The 22,164-nt window shown below is 41.4% G+C and overlaps 1 protein-coding gene across 1 annotated transcript in view; it reads left to right on the top strand.

The window, feature by feature from the left end:
* znf608 (zinc finger protein 608) overlaps positions 1-22,164 on the top strand; it is an 86,919-nt gene that overhangs the window by 27,364 nt on the left and 37,391 nt on the right. The window contains exon 2 of the mRNA XM_033620017.2: positions 19,107-19,377. Within this exon, the coding sequence (XP_033475908.2) occupies positions 19,107-19,377 (271 nt within the window). The remainder of the gene's footprint in view (positions 1-19,106; positions 19,378-22,164) is intronic.

Here is a 22,164-nt window from a genome sequence, read left to right as displayed (position 1 = left end):
CAGCAGCCTGACAATAAAGACAGGCATGATTTCTGTCTGGGAAAAAAACTGTCAGTGTTGCTGCTCACTGGGGGATTTAATAGGAGGAGGAGGAGGAGGAGGAGGAGGAGAGGTGGGAGGGAGAGGAGGACGTCATGAGGACAAGAAGAAGGTAAAGGGAATAAGGGGAGGAAGATGGAGAAAACAGGAAGGAAAGAGAAAAAGAGGCACAGGAAAAAGATAAGAGAAAGGAAAGGAATGGGGAGCAATAAACAGGAAGAAGGAGGAAAAATGGAGGACAGGAAGTAAGAAAAGGGGAGGACAATAGACAATAAGAAATGGAAGAAGATGAAAGGACAGGAGGATGTGAGGAGAGGAAAAGAAAGGCGGAAGGGAGAAAAGCAGAGGGGAGAGAGGTGGAATAAGGTAGGTGAGGAAGAGGAGATGAAACAAAAAGAGGAAAGGGAAAGAAGAAAGAAGGGCGGTAGAGGAGGACATGAGGACAAGAGTAAAAACAAGTAAGAAAGGAGTGGGAAAGGGTCGAGAGGAAAGGAGGACAAGAAGTAAGAAAAGCGAGAAGAAGAAAAGGGGAGGACAAGGAAAAAAAGAGAGAAAACGGATAATAGGAAATGTGGGAAAGAAACAAGAAAGCAAAAGGAGATGAAGGAAAAGCAGAGGAAGAGGAAAAGGGAGTAAAAAAGAGCAGGAGGAGAAATGAATGGAAGATGAAGAAAGGGACGGAGGGAAAGACAGGAAAGAAAGGAGAAGGAGAGGAAAAGAGGAGATGGAGAGGAAGAGGAAGGAAAGGAGAAAACAGCAGGAGAGGAGGAGGACAAGAATAAAGGAAAGGAAAAGGGGAGGAGAGAGGGATTAGATGAGGGGATGAGGCGGGGGGAAATGAGGACAGAAAAGAAAAAAGTGTGGAAAAGGGTTGAGAGGAAAAGGATGACAAGAAGCAAGACCAGGAAATCTGGGGAAGAGAGGATGACTAAAAGGAAAAAGGTGGAAGACAAGAAGAAAGAAGGGAGCGAAAACAGTGGAAAGGGGGATGGCAAAAGAAGAAGGTGCAGCAAGAGGAAAGGAGTGCAAGAAGAAGTGAATAAAAAGAAGAGGAAGAGAGGATAAGAGGAAATAAGGACAAGAAGCAAGAGGTATGAAAGAAGAGGAGATGAGTACGAAGAGGAAGAAAGAAGGAAAAGAAGAGAAGGTGAAGAAAAGAAATTAAGGGAGGAATTAAAGGAGGATGTGAGGCAAGAACAGTAGAGGAGAGGGAAAGCAGAAAAGAAAGGAGGAGTGAGACATGGGATAAGGCAGGAGAGGAAGAGGAGGGAGGAGGAAAGAAAGGAAAGGAAGGAAGAAAAAGAGCAGGAGAGGAAGAGGACATGAGGAGAAGAATAAAGGGAAAGAAAGGGGAGGAGAGAGGGATTAGATGAGGGGATGAGGCAGGGGGGAAATAAGGACAGAAACGAAAAGCAGACAGAAAAGATGAAAAGATGCAAAAATGGGAAAATGGAGGAAGAGGGGATGACTTAAAGGAAAAAGGTGGAGAATGAGAAAGAAAGGGAGAGAGGAAAGGCAAACGGAGGAAAGGAGGATGGGGCACAAGAACAGGAGGAGGTGGATTAAGGAGAAAGGTGCAGCGAGAGGAAAGGAGGACAAGAGGAGGCAGAGAGGATAAGAGGAAATGAGGACAAGAAGTGAGAAAAGGAAAGGATGAAGAAGAGACTGAGGAAGAGGAGATGGGTACAGAGTGGAAGAAGAGATAAATGCAGGCGGCGTTCTCTCATCAAACGAGTCGACAAAATTCACTTTTACAGCGTCTCCTGCATTCATTACCAGAGCTGAGGGGGCGGATGGAAGGATGGATGGATGGATGGATGGATGAAAAGATGGATGGATGAAAGATGGATGAATAATTGGATCATTGGATTGATTAAAATTCTTTATTGGCATTTCTGAACACATACAGTTGGGTTTTCTCTGCAGTCTGAGGCACAAAATGTGATTTAAGATTTTTTTTTTTTTTTTGGAGCATAAAAACCGAAGATAAAAAACGTCTCTTTGTTTAATTATAGATTTTAGAGGCAGAATTAATGGAAAACTCAGCTGGCTCCCCTGGTGCTCCCCATCCACCCCCTCCACCCCTCCCTCTCCTGATTAATTTGGGTAAATCCAGCTCTGTATCTGCCGTTTGTGATTCAGCCTCAACACAAAGCTCCAGCGAGTCCAAGGAAACATCGAAGTCAGATCTTCAAAGATTTTTCTACGATCTGTTTTCCTGCGTGTGAGCGCTGAAGAGGATTTAAGGAGTGAAATCGACTGAAAAACACAGTTTTCTTCTTTTTTTTTTTTAAAGTTTTATCCTCTTGTCTGAGTTCGCCTCATACAATTGAACCTTCATTAGTAGGAGTGGTGGATTTGTTAGTCGAAATGTGAGGTACTTTTTAAGCAATGAGTTCCTCAAATGAGAAGATTCTCGTCCATCATAGACGAGGACAGATTTTTACCCGCAGATTGACAGTTCTGCTGAAATGACAGCTGTCACTGGCAGATTTAATTAGCTAGCCAAAGTGTCCAGGTTCCGTTTTATACTGACATTTAAATGACAAAATAAATCCAGCCGAGGAACATAATGCTCTGCAGCTTGTTTTGTTATATGATATTTAACACAGAATATGAGTGCACAGATTAACAGATGATTCGTGCTGATTAAGACGCCAAAGACTTCTGGACACCAGAGGGAGATATTTTGTGACCGAGGGACATCTGAGTGGCAGCAAGATAAATGGAGTCCAGACACTGGTGGTGGAGGTGGCTGATGACTTGGAGGCCGCTGACTGCTGAGGCAGATGAGGCTGATGAATCTGTGAAGACTGGGTGGTGATGGGGAGGTAGAGGGCGCGCACGAAGGCAGCAGTTAAGAAAGAACAATATTCTACATGAGGAGCAGTGACATGGTAGGCTGACAGAGAACATGCGTCACTGTGCTATTGGTTGATTGTGAATCAGCTGATGACCCAGACAATGACACCTAGAGACAGAGAGTGAAGGCAGGGTGAGAAAGAATTCCACCCTGTGCATGAAAAGCGTCTTCCTGAGTGAACTTTCACTAGATCTTAATTTGAGGCAGCCTGCCACGATTTAAACACCTGCTGCCACGTTTTGATTTCATGTTTTTGCAGCTGGACCGTTAGTTAGGTGTGCTGCTGTAATATACTGTTCAGTTATTCATTGCTCCACATTCTCGCAGCACAAAGCATACTGTGGTCACAGATGGCGCAGAATGGCAGGCACAGTGAACATGAAAATTAACCTTTAGTGCGCTGGGTCCAAAAGTTTGCATTCACTCACAAACAGCTGCTCCTCTCATCCATCGATCTGATCTGATCAGCTCTGACCAAATCGACTGATCAATTATCAGCCCCATGACATCAAACTCCTCAATGTGCCGGCTGTGCTGCATTCATGGACCCACAAAAACCTCAGACTTTAGTGAGGGGACACAGACTGGTAAACAAGGACACACAGGCTAAAAAAATGTGTGTGAAGTCGGCAACCATCACACAGATTCAAATTCTGTGGGAAACATTGAAATGTGTAAGATTTAGGGGGATTTAGTGGCATCTAGTGGTGAGGACTGCAGATTACAACCGGCTGAAATTTCTCCCAGTTAGAATTCCTTCAGCGTTCATTGTTCAGGGGTTTTTACTGGGAGCTGAATTATCCACAGAGGTCTCCTCCTCTAGTAAAAAACACAGAATAACGCTAATCATAACTGCCATATCACAGCCAACTGGTTTCTTGAAGACCTTTAACCTCTCATCCAAGAGGCTACTTCAGTTCTAACAGACTATAGCGAATAGCTTTAGGCCAGACGATTGAACAGCCATTCACACCTGGACCCATCTAACCCCAACGACACACAAGATGTCCGGGTGGGTCAACAACTCACACGTGGCCTTAAGAACTCTGAAACTCAGAGCTCACATGTGAACTCCGTAAGGGTTGCACCCAAACAGAGTTTAAAGCCTGCGACTCCAATCCAGTCAGTTTGAACTTTAGAAGCTTCTTGGATGAGAGGTGAGATGTCTTCAAGAAATGCAAGCAAGTCCAGTGGCCTACGATATAGCACATATGACTACCATGACCTGGACGACTGAGAATCTTCAGCGACACGGAATAAAGTTGTTTCACATTAAACTTCTGTGGTTTTCCGACGCTGCTGGTTAATGATGGTGGCTGATGTGAAAACGCGTCCCTATCTTGAGTCAGTGTTTGGTTTTTTCCCTTCTGGGCTACTGTAGAAACACAGCAGCGATCACGGCGATCTCCACAAACGTTGCTCTCAATGTAGATATAAACACTTCATTCTAACTGTGCGTTCAGACCAGAAGCTTCCAAAGAGGCAAAGTCTGTCGCAGACGTCCAAGAAGCACGACTGTCAAAAATATTTGTGGCAGCTTTGGTCGCTCTAGTCGCTCATCACGTGAATCATTGAACATTCGATCGTGCTTGTCAATTTAAAGGAGCCTCTAAGTGACTACTGACTTGAAAGCAGCGTAGTTGCTGCTTGCTGTTGTCCAGTCAGAAAGCTCATAGTTGGCCTACAGAGAGTTACGTTTGGTCAATGAAAACAGGAAACGTATGTCATCCCATTCAAACCAAGCAAGGAAGACTCGCGTGCTACGTCTATTACGAACATTACACACTTTAAAACTCACCAGACCAACCAGCTACCTCTGTGATGCCGTCCCAACCCTCATTCTTTTTATTTTGGTCTCTGTAACCGAACAGCGACACATTTTGAAGGACTGAGTGGGCGCCAACACAAGTAATAAACTTGTTAATATCCATTGTCGGAACAAGTGTGCTGTAGGAACCAAAGTTACATGACTTGTTCTCTGGGACCCGCTTCATCGAAGCACGTCAGCATTCTGACTGGTTGCCGCCAAACCACGTCAGAGCTCATTACCATAAAGTTAAACGACTTGTAACTCCCATCCGCAGCCGCTCCAGTCGCTTTGGTTGCCCAAGATGCGCGGCTGACGACCAGGTCGCCCAAGTCACCAGGCTTTCATTGAAAATGAATGACCTCCGCCGCTTTGGAAGCTCTGGTCACTGTTGGTGTGAATGTACAGTAAGGTAACAAAAATGCAATGGTTCTTACTTTTATGTGATTATACACTAAAGAAAATTATACAATACACTTATTGTATTATGTTCCATTTCTGCAAATATATCCCCCAAAATCCTACACTGGACCTTTTAATGTTACAGCTCAACAAAAGATAGAAGTTCCCGATGGGACGAAGAGTTGTGAGAAGGTCATGTTGTTAAGATATGTTTCTAATAACAGCAGGACAGAATGGCGTTTTAGACAACAGAGAATACAGCTAGAACGTTGATATCACAGGAATATATGAATTTCATGAAAGGGAAATCAAGTTATGATGACATGACGTGATGTGAGGATGTTTCACTTTTACGTCGTATCAATTCATCTTGGATAAAACCCAAAATAAATGTGTTAAACTACCTGTTACCTTCAATACCTTAACATATTGTCATGAGCTTTATAAATCCTGCCCTTGAAAAATGGCACTAATACCAGGTAGCTACTGTTCGCAATAAGCTAATTAGCCAGGTTTGCGGCTAATTACCAGCCTGCCATTATCTCGAGATAATTTCATGATCTCTGGATAACAAGATGTTTTTCTTGTGGTTATTGTTTAATTATCTTGAGGAAACAAATCTTGAGATATTAGGATAAATGTCTTGTTGTCACGTAAAGACATGAAGTAGATTTGTCAATGGATAACGATGTTTGTTCTTCAAAGATCATCACTTTGTTATTGTGAGAAAATTCCATGGTGTTTTCCTGATCTGTTGATCCCATTATCACATACATCAATGTTGTTGTTGCAAGATAATGAAAAAATTAACTATCTGTAATTAACTTCTCTGTGATGTTAAGATTACAGGCTAAAAATAAAAGCTATATTATAACCATGCTGCGCTCATGTTCCATATTTGTGTGATTCTGCAGAGTGCCTTTTGTGTCTTGGAGGATTATGTGTATCTGTGATTTTGGCAGGGATCAAACGCAAATAAGAAATCCACTAAAACATCTCTGTTTTGTGGAACATCTCAGAGGTTTGGTAGTTTGTCTGGTGGTTCTGTATCTGACTCTGTGAGGACAGATCGGGGAGGATTTTTGTCTGGAACAAAGTGAGGAAGACAGATTCTGTGTTTGTGCACAGCTCCAGGGTCCATGCATATTTTAGTGTTATTTGGGTCTTTGTGTGTTTCGTGCTCTGTGTGGTTTAATGAAAGCAGCAATACTTGTGTTTCTCTCTCTTTTTTTTTTTTTTACATCTTAGTCTTTGTTACCGAGCCACAGACACTCACAAAACAAGATATTGGAGACTCAAAGAAAAAACCCCACAACAACTGAAATCGATGATTGCAGGAGCTTGAGGCGAGAACGGCGATGCAGAGTTTTAATCAGCATCAGTTCCTCGGCGCAGAGAAAAACACTGAACAAGAAGTGAAAGACACTGATACTGTAAACATGAGCTATTGGATTTAACAGATGAACTCTTCATACTCAAACCACAAAAAAGCCAAAATTACTCTCATGAGCTTTTTCTGATCAGTTAGAAGTTCAGGCAAGTATTTGGTTACTGCTGCGGAGAGATTGTCTTCCAGGGTCGGAGAAACCGTTTGTGTCTGTGCAGAAGGCACAGAGGTTGTCTTGGAAGTTAAGAATAAATCTGTGTGAATATTTTAACTTACATTATATAAACATGATACTTAACTGGATCATGGGATGGTGACTTGGTGGCTTGTTTGTTGTTTGCTACAGATTGAAATATCTCAGATGGATTTCCCTGACAGTTTGTGGAGACCTTCATGTTCCCCAGATGATAAACTCTCCTGACTTTTCCTTCAGCGCCACAATGAGATTGACATTTGTGGTTTTAAGTAAATGTATTGACAACCATCAGATGGATTTCCATGAAATTTGGCCCAGACAAGGGGCCTGTATCACGAAGCAGGATTAATGTCGTAGCGAGGTAACTTCAGGGTTAACCCTGGGTTGTCGGTCTCATGAAGCCGGTTCAGTTCTTATCGGGGTAGATCACCATGGTAACTTACTCTGAACGGCTATCCTGCTCCGGAGCAGAGTAAGTTCAGGGTTGAATCTGATCCTATAAAAAGCACCACCCACTGGCCAATCAGCTGTTCGGAATAAAATGACTCCGCTGACAGAAATGCAGCCCAGTCATGACGGGAAGTTTAATTCATTTGACAGACAATGAAAAGATTGTTCAAAAAGGAGTGGAAAGAAGTCGAAATGTCATAAGAAAGAAACTGATCATTTGCGGACACTTAATAGCACCATTAATTAGTGCCAACATTTTGTTTTGTTGGAGGAAATGATCCCTGTTAAAGATAACGGGCCTAATTGACAGCTTTGCTGCTGGAAATGTGGAAAGTAGCCTATCATGTCTACACTTCATGGTGTTTGAGGGATTTTCCTTTTTGTTTTTTAAAGAGGGAGACTAGGTATATTTTTGTGCAGCTGTTAATTTCTAACACAGCTCAATATCAGGATGATTTTATTCAGACTATCAGTTTGGTGTTGATATGATTTAATTGTGGCGTCAGCTTTAAGCTTTATTGTAGCATATATAACGTTATGACAAAGAAGACCAATTTATCAGACGCAGTGATGTTAGACGATAATTGTAATACACGCAATTCATCTGCGCAGCATTGATTTCATGGGATTCAAGGGTGTGATCAGTGTCAGATGTACAGGTACAGGTACTGTAGCTACTTGAACCAGTGATGAGTCATTTAACCTGCACATCATTTTATTTGCTACCTTGTTTTGTCTTGATTTTTCCCTCTCTCCTCCTCTATTTCTTCTTTCCTCACCCGTTTTTTTTCTTCTCTATTATGTGATTTCATTGATGTTTTGACAGGGGAATTTCTTTGATAAGCTTTTAGTGGCTTCTAACCTCTCCGGCACTTTTCTTTTTTTAATCTTGTAAATGTTATACTGTCTGTTTTTAACATTATGTGCAAATAAACTAATCTAAACTAAAACTAAACATTATTCATCCCGTTATGCGTTGCCACGCATGTTTCCTCCTCCTGCAGCTGCCACGGTGTTGGCCTTTTCTGTAATGTTGCTTTCCTCCTCATATTTTAGTAGAATTAATCTCTGATCCTCACGAGAAATACTTTTTTCCCTCACATACGGCGCTCTGTGAGGACGCTCAGTGACGCTGCGCTTCTCTCATGATTGTGATTGGTCCGCTGCATGCGCATTCACGGCGCTTGATAAAGCAACCCTGGGTTGAGTTACCGAGTTGATATCCAGCGTCATGATACCGATTATCCTGATTGCCATTGTTAGGGTTAGTCAACCCAGGATAGGTCTGGGTAACCCAGGAAAGGTTGATCTCGCTTCGTGATACAGGCCCCAGGGCTGGGTGATCTGGTTTAAAATGATATTATTATAAAAAAAAAAAATCACATCAGTCAATGTCGATAATTATCAGGCTTAAAAAGTCAAATCAATTTCTTTCTTTCAAGTAAATGCAGGTTTTTGTTCCTGAGTAACCAGTGAAGAAATCATATCGTTAATTGTGGTTTAAACTGGTATGTATTGTCATTGATCAACTTGCCAAACAGCAGAACATTTCACAATTCTGAAGGAGATTCTGAAGGAGTCAATTATAATCAAAATAATGTCAATAAATAAAACAATAGATAGACAAAGAGATATTAATTCTGTTTAGCAGCATGTCAAAGTCTTTGTGCAGCAACCTCTTCTGAAGTCGGACAATACTAGCGCTTGATCATTGACTTCTGGCGTCAGACAGTGTGTAATTTCTGCTGTTTCTCAATAAAAAATAAAATAAAATAAATAATGAAAACAGACTTTAGCCCCTTTTACACTGCCAGATTTTCCGCGAATGTTGGGCAGTTTTGCCGGCAAGCTGCGAGCTTTAGACACACAGAGCCGGATTGGCGAGTTGATCTGAGGTGCCCAATTTTCCACCTCGTAGGGTAGACATATTGGTGGAACCCTTTTAGTTTAAACAGACCGAGGAAACAGGAAACAGCTGATAGCAGGAATTAGCGAGCAGCTAGTAGCAAGAGGGAAACACAAACCTGACAGACACTGTAAAGATGAGAAACTGGGGAGACGAGGAATTGCGCGCCCTCCTTGTCCTCGCAAACGAAGAGGCCATTAACCGTCAGATGACGGGGACGGTGAAGAACGGGCCGACTTACGAGAGAAGGACTGAAGGACTGACCAGCCGCGGCTTCCCTCCCACGTCACTGTTTACGTCACACGCTGAGCTACACGTTTTGTTGCTTGCTCACGCCCCCCATTGCCCTGAAAAAGGCACATTCTGTATAAACAAAAGTAGGTAGGCGGCATTTTGCTGCACTCCCCGATTTTGTTTTTATACTGCCAATGCTGAAAAAAGACTGATTGGGCTTTCCTGCAAATTTGCACAATTCCTGTTTAAAAAGGGCTTTTGATGACGTTGTGAATAGGGATGCACCGAAATGAAAATTTGTGGCCGAAGCCAAATAATATTAAATGCTTGGCTTAATACCGAGTACCGAATACCGAATATCATTGTTTAGTTTTTCATTAGTTTTTGCAGATGAACCCCCTCCAGATTAGTGTTGTCACGGTACCAAAATTGGGACCCACTGTACGATACCAATGAAAATATCATTGTTCTGAGTAGTATCACGATACCACAGCAAAAATGAGGCAGATGTGCCTTTTGTCATTTATAAAAAGATAAATCACTTTTCTATAATACATCAATGATATTTCAGTGGAATAAATTACTTACTGACTTATTCATACTTCAAAAACAGCATCAATAAGTGATTAACATAGGGGGGATCAAAATAAGATAAATAAATAAATAAGAATCAACCAGCCACCCTCCTCCCCTGACAAGTCCCTTCATAAGTAACGAACAGTCCCTTCATAAGTAAAGAACAGTCCCTTCATAAGTAAAGAACAGTCCCTAAAGTGCGGTGAGGTTTGTGGACCGTGAACGGCTCGTTTCTCCTCTGACACGTCACATACCTGTGTTCGGCTGCCTCGGCTGTTCAGGTACTTCTGGGCAGTCCACACGCCAAGAAGAGGATATTATTGGAGCCGACTTCTCCTCGCCGGTAAGCCGATGGCCGCCGTATTTGATGGGAATACATTACTGTCTGTGTCTGTGACCCCCGTTCAACCCACAATCGGTGGGATTCGCCTTTCGTTTCTGCTGCTGGTTGAAATCTGTAGGCTGCTCGCACAGCATGCTGAATGATTTAAGCCTACTTTGCTCACTCAAAACTATTTTTAGTCGCAAATGCGAGTGCGGTGACGGACGGATCACCACACTGCCGACATTTTACTCCGCCCGTCACGGCACGCCGTTTGATTGCGTTATCAAAACACGCCGCTATTATTCGGCCTTGCTTTTAACTTATTCCACCGAATACCGAATGTGTGTTTTTTTGCAATATTCGGCCGAATATATTCGGTTACCGAATATTCGGTGCATCCCTAGTTGTGAAGTAATGTGGGATCATTCATCGCAGATGAGAACCTGTCTGACAGCTACTGTAGCTAATGTTACTTGGCAACTTCATATGTGCAGTAGCGCTGCTCTGTTATGGTCAAAAGCAAGCATCCTTAAAATATCTTTGTGAGTGTGTTGAATGTTGTTGTAATGTTATAATGTTATGTTATAATGTTACAACCAAACATACACCAAAATAAAGGTATAAATGTATAAAGACACGATATCCAAGAGGTACAGGACTGAAAAGGCGGTTTGACATTCACCAGGTGTTTACAGGGATTACTGTTTACTCTCTCTACTTAATTTTTGTTTTATTTTTCTGTAAATAACAATGTATTGATATGTAAATAAGTAGATGTTTGTTTATGGCTATGTGTGTTTTACACATATGTATAAACTGGAGGAATAATGTATAATCATTTCTATACATATAAAGATAGCAGGTCAGATAGATTAAGTAATCATCATCAAATCATAAAATATTTAATATTTTGTGTCCTTAACAGAAGTGTAGAAACTACAAGTTGTGGAGCGATATGAGATGATCTGGTTCTGCAGCAGCTGGTCCTGGCAAAGAAATACAGTTTGACACATAACTCCCTCTAAAACTTTGAATTATCTTTTCTACATATTAAACTGAAGAGAAAAAAGTAGTGACCCTCGGACAGAGCCAGGCTCTTTCCCCTTGATGCCAGTCTTTGAGCAGAGCCAAGCAGCTGCCGGCTAAAGCTTCATTTTCACCATACAAACATGAGAGTGGTGTTAATCCTCTCATGTAACTCTCTGTAAGAGACCTATAAGCATGTTTCCCTTCGAACTGTCAAACTATTCCCTGGAGCATTATAAACATCAGCATGTTAACATTGTCACATGTCTCCTACAACATTCACACGCCTGTGTCTTCAACACTGAAGCTGCCCGCAGTTCTCCGTCGTGTTGCTGTGATTTTTCTGTGTGCATTGTAGAATTTTTTAATTAAGAAACAGTGTGAGAAATGATGATTTGTTTGAAGCATTTAACACACAAGGGAGCAGGCCTGTGTTTTTATTGTTGTTTCTCCGTGCGACTATAGCTGCTGTGTGGATTGCGAGCGAGCGTTGTTATTCTGGGCGTCTGAGGGAGGAAAAGGCGTTAACGGCGGAACAGAAACCACCGGGGATCGGGATTCTTCTTTTATGGTTAATTTGCTTTGTGATTTGGTAGAAGACGTCCTGGGTGGTCTTTGTCAGCAGCTGTGTGGGAGTTAACAGACGGTTTCAGGAAGCACAGAGGATCATCTGTCTTTTGTTTTATTGCTATTTTGCATGATAAATTTGCATTGTTTATCAGGGTTTCAACATAAATGCAGTGCAGCTGAAACAAAGCTTATCATAATACCTGGAGTACACAGACTGTCAACATGGGACGCCGTAGAATAGAAACCCTGAAGTATTAGTGAGCTTTCTCACAGGAACCAGAAGAGGAAAATGTAATTGTTTTGCAAGTCACAAACATGTTGTAGATGTAACTTTATAGGGACACAGGGAAATACCACCTCATATAAATCATCTGTCCCCCACAATGAACTCCATCACAACAATCTCACCCTCCCTGAAAGTACGAGAGACCCTTTTGTTTGTTAGAGGAGAGATATGTCACATTTTAAGCAGATATCCAATCAGTGCTGATGGTTAATGTAGTCAGTTAAAGCAATAAACTCCTCAGTGTGAGCTGAGAACTGAAGAGCTTTCCCTCTTATTTAAGTGCCTACATGCAACAGGATGCATTGCGCCCGAGCTCCGGACACTCAACCCCCAAATACTCCCCGAGCCTGCCCAGCACGTGGAGTTGGACGTCTCAAATGCAGCTCTGTTTACAAATAGTAAAGTTGTCTTAAATAACTTACTTCACTGTTTGACTAGAACATTGGAAAAAAACGACATAAATCTTTTTTTGTCATTGACAACAAACATGCCCTCTTGTAAAGTGCCTGGAAGCTGTGTATCCAATCCGGTCTCACTCTGAAGTTGTCGAAAACCGGCACTTGGTCAGTGACTTCCAGTGTCAGACACGGCCTAAAAAAAGCTGTCCTTTCACATCAGCATGACACGTTGCTGGTTGTCAGCAGTGTCAGGGGGAAACATGGCGGGACAACAATGAAGGTTAAAGTGGCGTAAGTCCAAGTAGGGCGCGTGGGAGTGATGGTGGATGGGTCCAACAACCACCAACTTTCACCCAACGGTGTTGTGCTGATGTAGTGCTTTTATTTTGAAAGAGACTGTATACAAACTGTACATTTCCTGTGAAAACAGAAGTGTATTTTGAAAACAGACAATGCATGTAACAGGCTGAAGTTGACACGGCGTTCCAGAACGTCAACAACCAACACACCCAGGGTACCTTGGACGTCATATCTCAACATGGAAAGTCCATGACTTAACGCCGATATGTGACGAGGTCGGAGTGAGAATGTGTTGGTGTATCACTACCACAGTCAAAAGTTGGCTTTATTGGCCGAGTGTTAGCTGACAGAAATACTCACTGATCATCTGCCCTCTCAGCCCTGCTGGCCTTGCTTTCTTTTTCCCATTTTATCTTCGTGACCCTGAAGAGGGTCTCCAGTGATTTACCAACCGGCCACATTTAGCCCAACAATCGACAATTATCTGTATATTTAAGCACTTCATTCATCCTTGAAAGAAACAAAATAAAACTCACTAAACCCGTCATGGTTGGTTAGTCCACTCATTTAAAATGTGAGACACTGTCTCTACACACTGTATTACCCCACTGTGTCTCAGCTGACGAGAGAGCAGCACCTCTCAGTCATTCTTCAGAGGCAGAAGCAGAATAAAATGACAAGAAACGTCAAAATACTCGTCTAATAGTCCAGCTGTAGTCTGTTTCTTTTAGCATCAGAGGCCAACCACAACCTCAGCTTCTAGAAGGCCCCCATCGGCAGTACCCTCTTTTGCAACTCAGCCGCAGCCTCGACCGCTTTACGCTGCATTTCTTCAGGTGGTGCGAATAAATAACATGCCTGAATATCTGTGTCGACCAATACGCTGTAAAAAACATCCTCGCCCATAATCCTCTGCACACATAAGGGGTGGCAGTGGCTCAGAAGGTAGACAGGGTTGTCCACTAATCGGTAAATCAGCAGTTTGATGAACAAGATCAAGTGTGTTAAAAACTGAGTAGCAGCTGGCACCATGTTATAGCCTTAGCCACCAGTGTGTGAATGTGTGTGTGAATGTGACTCGTGGTGTTAGTGGTCGGAAGACTAGAAAGGCGCTATACAAGTGCAGATCCATTTACCATCATAATGAATGATTCCATTTTGGTGAACATGCAGCTAGTTTGCAGTGCGACACAAGAGGGGAGATTTGTTTTTGGATGCATCCAGAGCACGCCCCCTGGACACCCTGAGAAAGAGACCAGAATTGCAAGCCGAAATAGCTTTAAAGCGGCGTTCATAAGGACAGAGGTTCTGAGGTCCCGACCATTAACTCGGGGGAAAAGTGCTTTGCACACGTGGTCGGAGCGGAATTTTTCGCTCAGAACGTCGTGCGGAAGCGTAACAACCCGAGGACCCCAAGTTGACGTGGCATGACGTTACAGCAATGGCGGCCCCCTTTGCTACCGGCCCCGGTGAGTCAAATTACCAGGCTACAAACAGTGACCTTGTATACAAGCGCGGCATTCACTGCTATTCAAAATATTTGCAGACGGCACCACTGTAGCCAATAAATACAAACATCACCTGATAAATCCACATTCTTGTTCCGCCACGATAAGCAGCTGAAGTATCTGATTTACGCGTTCTCCTTGAACACAACACAAGAGAGCGAAAATCTTGAGGCATGCATGTTTGTTTACGTCCAAGGTCCGATGTGAGGCGATGGACGCACTTTTTCGGAAGTAGGGGCTTTTCCGGGCTTTTCACGTCAGGTCCTCGGAAACCTTTATTATTTATTAGTTCCTATGAGCACCAGTGATATCACTGGTGCTCATAGGAACAGCAGGTTTTGAAGCAGCCCCCAGAGACACAGAGGATTATCAAAAACATGTTGTTTTATGTCACATTATACACCAGGTTTATGAAAATGAAATTAATGTTGAAATACTGCAAAGTTATCCTTTTAACATTTCAGCAATCAGCCACTCCGATCAGTGAGGTAATCCTGGAGACATTTTCCTTCTAACATTGCTTAAAGCATCACTTTTGATAAAAGATGTCCTGATCTGATCCGAGTCCTTTAGTATTGAATATGTGCTGATATCCAGTCCACAGCGCCGGCGCTGCTCTCTAACCTTGGCAGTAACCTCTGCAGCTTAAGCTGCTGTAGAAGAAACACAGCAGAGGGATTTTAAAGAAAAGCACAGAGCAACACTGAGTCTTTTTATTTTCTCTCTGAACAAGTGAGAAAAAAAATGTTTTCTTGTCAGATTTGAGAGCGACCTTTTGTGAGTAACTGATTGATCTTCATAATAACACAACAGAAGAACAACTCCTTTATCTGGGAAACCAAAACACCACAGAAGAGCTCAGTGTTGGACTTGACAAAGCTCTGCTGTTTTCTCAAGTATTTACAGATAGAAAACATTTTTTTTTTACTGGGAAATCACTCAAGAATATCGTGCAGTGAGATATCTGTCAAGTCTGTAATCTTTATTGAGTCATAATGGCAAGAAAAATCCTTCATCGCTGATTGCTGCTGCTCTCTCAGCAGAATTATATCCCAGAGCTGTTGTAATTGGGACCATAATAAGTGGTGGAGATAAGAGTGAGGCTCTTATAGGCACCGGTGACTTAGTATTTCATTACGTGTAACCATGGTGATGACAGTGGTTAAGATCACTCACAGGCTTTGAGAAGTGAAAAACGGTGTTCTTGGTTTTATGAAACGCTGCTGGAGACTCAGCGCAGAGCAGAAATATGATCTGACTCTGGTCCTTTCCTGTCGCGTTGAAGATGATGTCACAGCAGTTTCATGCAGTCTGTCTGCAGTGTAAAATGAAATAGAGAGAAGGACCTGGTACTAACAGTGAGTCGAAGCGAGCTGCACCGTACAGTTGAAAAGAAGCTGAGTTTTACATTTATCCATTTTTCTGTTCATGTAACTTGTTGCCACAGAGGTCAGTGTTCAGTTAAAGTTACAAAAGCTCACTTTAAAAGGAAATACTCTAATACCTGGTACTGGCATATTTGACTGATGCAGACTCCAAAAAGAAAGGCGTGAACTTCCTGCAGCTTTCCCCAAATCTTCAATGCAACAGAAATAATCTTGAACACTTGGCTCCTTGTGTTTTAATAATCCTGGACGCTCAGTAAACTGTTCAGATGACTTCTGTTACATTAAGTTTTTCTGGAAAGCTGCAGGAGGCTCCTCTGTGTGTGAGTGTGGTGAGTCAAATGTTCAATGATTAACTGACACAAAGGACAAAATATGAGAGTAACATCCAGGTTTCTCTTGAATGTCTTGTTAAAGCTCCGGACCACACAAATCAGTGAATAATCTGCATATTGCTGATCCCCATTTTAGAGAAGCTGATCCTCACAGACGACTTAAACAGCATACAAATCTCATTTCCCGTGTCAGCACAGAAACCATTTCTGTGTTATAGTCACACTGGCTGAGCTCCAGTAATGTTGCCTTATTATACTGTTGCAGATTTCTGCCAAGTTCTGTGCACAAGTGGCAGCTAATTATAATGTGCAGCCCCTGTATGTATGTGTTGGTTGGAAACATTCGTCCCAGCCGGAGTGAGATATTTGCCTCTCACAGACTGTGCCAGTCATGTAGATGCAGATAAATGGAAATAGACGGGGTGAAAAAAAAAAGATTTTCTAAGTCTGGATATAGTTGAGAGATGATTAGCTGCCACTCAATATTAGGAAGATGGTAACTGCAGACTGCGGATAGAATAATGAATGGTGTGACATTTGGAGAAAATGTCTCCTCTTCTAAAATGTCCTTTCATTATACAGTGGAGTTTCAACATTCAAATAATCAGATGTCAGATGGATCCACGTCAGTAATATTGAAATGACATTAATAATCTTTTACTGGTATTTTTGACTCTGTCACTTCCTCCAGGTTTTTCCCTGGATAAATATTCAGAGCAGCCGTGGGTGTAAATTTCCATTAAATTTAATGACATGTAGCTTATTGTCTTTGTTGTTCTTTTATCTTCTTTGTTATTATCAAATCTTTGTTGTTATTATGCTGATGATATTATTCTATCTTCTTTGTTATTACCTTGTCTTTGTTGTTTTATCTTATCGTCATTATTATCTTATCTTCTGTTGATATTGTCATTGTTATAATCTTGTCTTCGCTGATATTTTCTTGGTTTTATCTTAGTATATCTTACTATGATGAAAACTCTGTCTGTGTGTGAATGCAATATTACATCAATTGGCCAAAGGGGGGCGCTATAGCAACCGACTGAAATGTCAAACTTTGAATGGGCATATCTCATGCCCCGTATGTGGTAGAGACATGAAACTTTGCACAGAGATGCCTCTCCTCATGAGGAACACATTTGCCTCAAGAACCCATAACTTCCGCTTATATAGATTTTCCGCCATTTTGAATTCTTTGAAAAACACTTCAAATGGATCTCTTCCTAGGAAGTTTGAGCGATCTGCATGAAACTGGGTGAACATAATCTAGGGACCAATATCTAAAGTTCCCTCTTGGCAAAAGTTGGAAAACTTACTAAAACTGAGCTTCTATAAGGCAATGAATATTGCGGAGGGCGTGGCTCATCACATAAAGGTGTATAACATCTCAAGGGTTTCACCCATCACCACGCAACTTTGTAGGCATATGACCACACATAATCTGAGGGGACCCCTCCATTACTGACCCCATCAAACAAAATGGGGGCGCTAGAGAGCTCATTTCTTATCTAGGCCTAACCGCCATATGGATTTTTACTAAACTTGGTAGATATGTAGAACAGGACGCCTCAAGGTGACTGGAGAAATTGAACTCTAATTGGCAACTGGGTGGCGCTATAACAACAGAAAAATGCTTCAAAATGGCTAAAATGCGACCGATCGCTGTGGCTCCCCCTGTGGACCAATGTTGGTGTTGTTTTCTAATGTTTGGTATGACTAAGTCATGGTATGGTATGCTGTACATAATCATGGAAACTGTCAGTGTGTCATTCTGTCAGTCAGTCATTCTGTCTGTCCCACGTTTTTCTACTCACTGACGTGGTCAATCTATGTGAAACTGCACATAGGCATTGAGGACTGGCATAGGTAGAAGGTGACAAAGCTACCAGTGGCTATGGACTAGTCTTATCTTTGTTGATATTATAATCAGTATCATCATATCTTGGTTGACGTGTTCTTGGTTATCTCAGCTGCGTTGATATTATCTTCGTTATTATCTGAGCTTTTGGTGACATGATCATTGTTATAATCTTCACTGGTAACATCTTCATTATTATCTTGTCTTTGTTGATCTTCATTATTTTTGTATGTTCGTTATTATTCTATCTTCATTATCCCATCTTTGCTTATATAAGATAATCTTATTTATTATGCCAGCATCTTTTTTATTATGGTAACTTTGTTTTTATTATCTTTTATTTGCATTTGCTTTTATACCTTATCTCAGTTGTGATTAACCTTATCTTTGTTGTTAATATCTTTTCTTCCTCGATAATCCGTCTGTAATAATAATATCTTACCTTCATTATTATCATCTCATTATCCTATTTTCCTAAATATTACCTTATCTTCATTTTTATTACCTTATCTTCCTTGATATGATCATATATTCATTAATGTTAGCTTATCTTTGTTATCACCTCGTCTCTATTGTTTTCATCTTGCCATCATTCATTTTACATTATCTTCATTGTTATTCTCATTTTAGTTGTTTTTATGTTATCTTCATTATTGCCTTATCTTCATCTAATTTCTTCATCTTTGTTGAAATTACCTTATCTTCACTGATATTATCTCATCTTCTTTGTTACTGTTATTTTTGTTTCTATTCACTCGTTTGTTGTTAATATCTTAGCTTTTTGCTATTATCTTATCTTCCTTGTTCACATCTTATCTTTATTATCACCTTATCTTTTTTATGAATACCTTACCTTCCTTTACATTATCTTATCTTAATTATCTTTTCTTCTTTGTTACCACGTTATCTTCGCTGCCTTTCACTAATCTTCGTTAGTACCTTATCTGTGTTGATATTGTCTTTTCTTCTTTGTTTGTGTGTTATATTTGTTTCTGTTCACTTACCTTTGTTGTTAATGTCTTATTTTCATTATTAACTTATTTTTATTACATATATATTCTTTGTTGTATATATTGTACTTTTGGGGAGGAAGGGGGAAACAAAGAATTTCACTGCACAGTGTAGAGACATGTTGAGTGTGTGACGGATAAAACATGAAACCTGAATAGAACTGAGAAATGTATTTACTTCAAAAATAGGACTGAAGTAAACTGTGGTTATAAAACATATATGAATCCCTTCCTTTTCCCTCCAGGTGGACCCCATGTTCACGGTGCCAGCTCCCCCTGCTCCAGGCCACCCCGGGGCCCCCGGATCCTCTCTGCCCTCGGCCCCTTCCTTCTCCCCTCCGGCCCTGCCCACCTCCAACCTGAAGCAGCTGGCGGTGAGGACGAGGTCAATAGGCACCAACACCCAGGATGGAGGCGTCTCAGGAGCACTGGAGGGCGACTCGGCCTGTCTGGGACCCTGCCAGCCCGGGACCAGCGTCAACCTGGAGGGCATCGTGTGGCACGAGACTGAGGAAGGTAAGGAGTGTTTCTGAACAGTAAACAGTGATCTCTCACCGGTAAACACTTACATACAGAAACTTTAAAGAGTTCTGCCTCCATCGAATACAATGGAGGCAAATGGAATATCTGTTCCTAGAAGTACTAAAAAACTACAGTACATTTCATAGGGACTATTTTTATGGATTATCCATAGTTACAGATCTGTTGGTTCTTGAAAGATGTGTTGCTGTTGAGTTCTTAAGATGTCATAGCAGAAATAAAATCCCTTCCTGCTCCTCCGCTGTATCGGGTTGGCAGCAGAAATTTGAGGCAGATATCTTAAAACATAAAACCACATGCAATTAAAATTAAAAAACATGTTAAATGTAAATAATAATAAGATAAATAAAACTGTGTAAAACGGTCCAGTTTGTAAGATTTAGGGGGATTTAGTGGCATCTAGTGGTGGAGACTGCAAATTGCAAATTCCACAGATTTTGAGACGTCTGAGGATAATTTGGCTCTTGGTAAAAACGTCCAGAACATTTGGATCTTAAGTTATCAGACAAAACAGGTGAGCATATATTAGCAGGCAGGTAGTTCTCACAAATTTTGTGTATGTTTTCTTAGGGAAAACACTGCACCCAAACTCGTACATATCCCACGTACTTTGAAAGGCTGCGATCACATGACCAATGTACTGACGGCAGTAAATAAGGAAGCAGTCCTGAGCGCTTGTATGGAGGCAAGTTTGGGTGGTGGATGGGTCACCAAAAAAACCCCTGCAATTTCGCCCAGGTCCTGGAGTCGCGTGTTCAGATCTGTGTGAAATTTGAGTTATTTTAAGGTAAATCCTCACCGTGTTTCTTTCCCTAAACTTAACCAAAGTATCTTTTATTGCCTAAACCTAACCTCCACAACTTTACATTAATTATGTAACTGTACGTTAAGGACCTAACATCGTGCAGGGGTGCAAATTCTTAGGATATCAAACGAACTGTTGTGCATGCATTTTTCATAGGATATCATGCAAACTGTTCTATCGTAGCAGGTGCTAATCTAGCAACCTGTCTCGAGGTGCCAGACAGTGTTGGAAAAACACTTATTTTACTTGTTTTTACCGGTTTAAATCACCTGGTTTGTTTGTTTTGGAGATGAAGCGATCTCTGTAGATAATTCAGCTCCTGGTTGAAACCTCCTGAATGTCTGGATTTTAAGTTATGAGAGAAAATAGGTGAGCACACCTGAGCAGCTGCAGGGTAGAAACACTGATTTGTGATGTGAAAATGATTTATTCAGTGTTTTATAGGGCTGACCCAAAAAATTCGAAGCTTCGAAGCTTCATTCGATGGCACGGGATTCGATTGTGAAAAAACAAATTCGAAGCTTCTGTGCTTTTTTTTCCCGTTTTTTTGGGGGAGGCCTTAAACGCAATACTAACCCCCACCAGTCCCATACTGACAACGAGCGCACTCAGAGCTGGCAGACATGTCCAGGAGGTCATCAGATGTGTGGTTGCACTTTAAAATATGCCCCGACAACCCCCAGAAAGCAGAGTGCCAGATTTGCCAAAAGCAATTGGCATATCACAACTCAACAACAAATTTGGGAAATCACTTGAAAAACGTAGTAGTAGCTAGTAGTAACTAGTAGGCCTAATATGCATTTTCCAGTTCCACCGGTCTGCTCCGAGTCTGGTGTCAGAGACACTTCAGATGCTCTGAGTTGCGCATCTGTTTGATTGTGCTGCAGTGTGCGCCGAGGGTTTTAATTTAGTGTTCAATCAAAAGTTAAACACTACTTATCAACAACCATTAGTGTTTTTTCGTTTGTGAATATTTTTATCTTAACTCTAGTGCTGGAAGAAACTACGTTTTCACCATAATTTTTTTTTTTTTTTTTACAAAAAAAAAAAAGTCGTCGAATGCTTAGAATTAAATTCCTTCTGAGCTCCGAAGCTTCGAATGTCCATAAATGGATTCGAAGGTCAGCCCTAGTGTTTTAATCACCTGGGGTCTCATTTATAAACACTGCAAACACACAAAACAAGGCCTGAAAGAGGCGTGCTCCACTTCCCATGCAAAGGTTGTGATCTATAAAAAGAGACTTGGTGGGAGAAACTTTGATCCATGCTTATGAACTTTTTTTGTAGGTGGGAAATTGGCGACGCAGATGGTGAGTTGGAAGCCCGATTGTAGAAATTTGTTGAATATTTTTTGGTGCTGCCATGTTGGCCTTTTTCCATGCGTACATTTACAGCATAGATCCTACACATTGTTTAATGAGTGAGACCCCTGGTCTGTTTGTTTTGGAGAAGAGGAGACCTCTGTAGATAATTCAGCTCATGTTAAAAACCTCCTGAACAATGAACACTGAAGGAATTCTAACCAGGAGAAGTTTCAGCTGGTTGTAATCTCCTAATGGCTACACGCCACTAAATCTCCCCAGATGTTACACACTGTTCCTTTGCCACATGAATAAAGATATAAGAGTCAGTGGACCAAAATAATCTGTGGCCAGTGGACTGAAATGTGCAAAAACACTGTTATTCTCATTTAATATGTCAAAAGCAGTGATATTGTGTCAAAATTTTCACCTTCATATTTGTGTGCAAGTCCTGAGCTGAACAATGTGGGGCACAATAACGTGGTATGATTTGTGTGTGTGTGCATGTGTGTGTGTTGAATTCAGCAGAGATGTGAATAAAGTGAAAGTCTTGCAAAGGAACGTAAGCGAACATGAAAGTCTGAGTGTTTCCAGTCTGTGCTGGTGAAGACGCGGAGAGTCTTATGTGTCAAACGAGTAAATAAAAGACTTTAGTCG

This window comes from Epinephelus lanceolatus, chromosome 9 (assembly GCF_041903045.1).
Source record: "Epinephelus lanceolatus isolate andai-2023 chromosome 9, ASM4190304v1, whole genome shotgun sequence".
In the NCBI taxonomy this organism is placed as follows: Eukaryota; Metazoa; Chordata; class Actinopteri; order Perciformes; family Serranidae; genus Epinephelus; species Epinephelus lanceolatus.
Note: the sequence above shows the minus strand (reverse complement) of the source record. Positions and strands in the feature narration are given on the sequence as shown.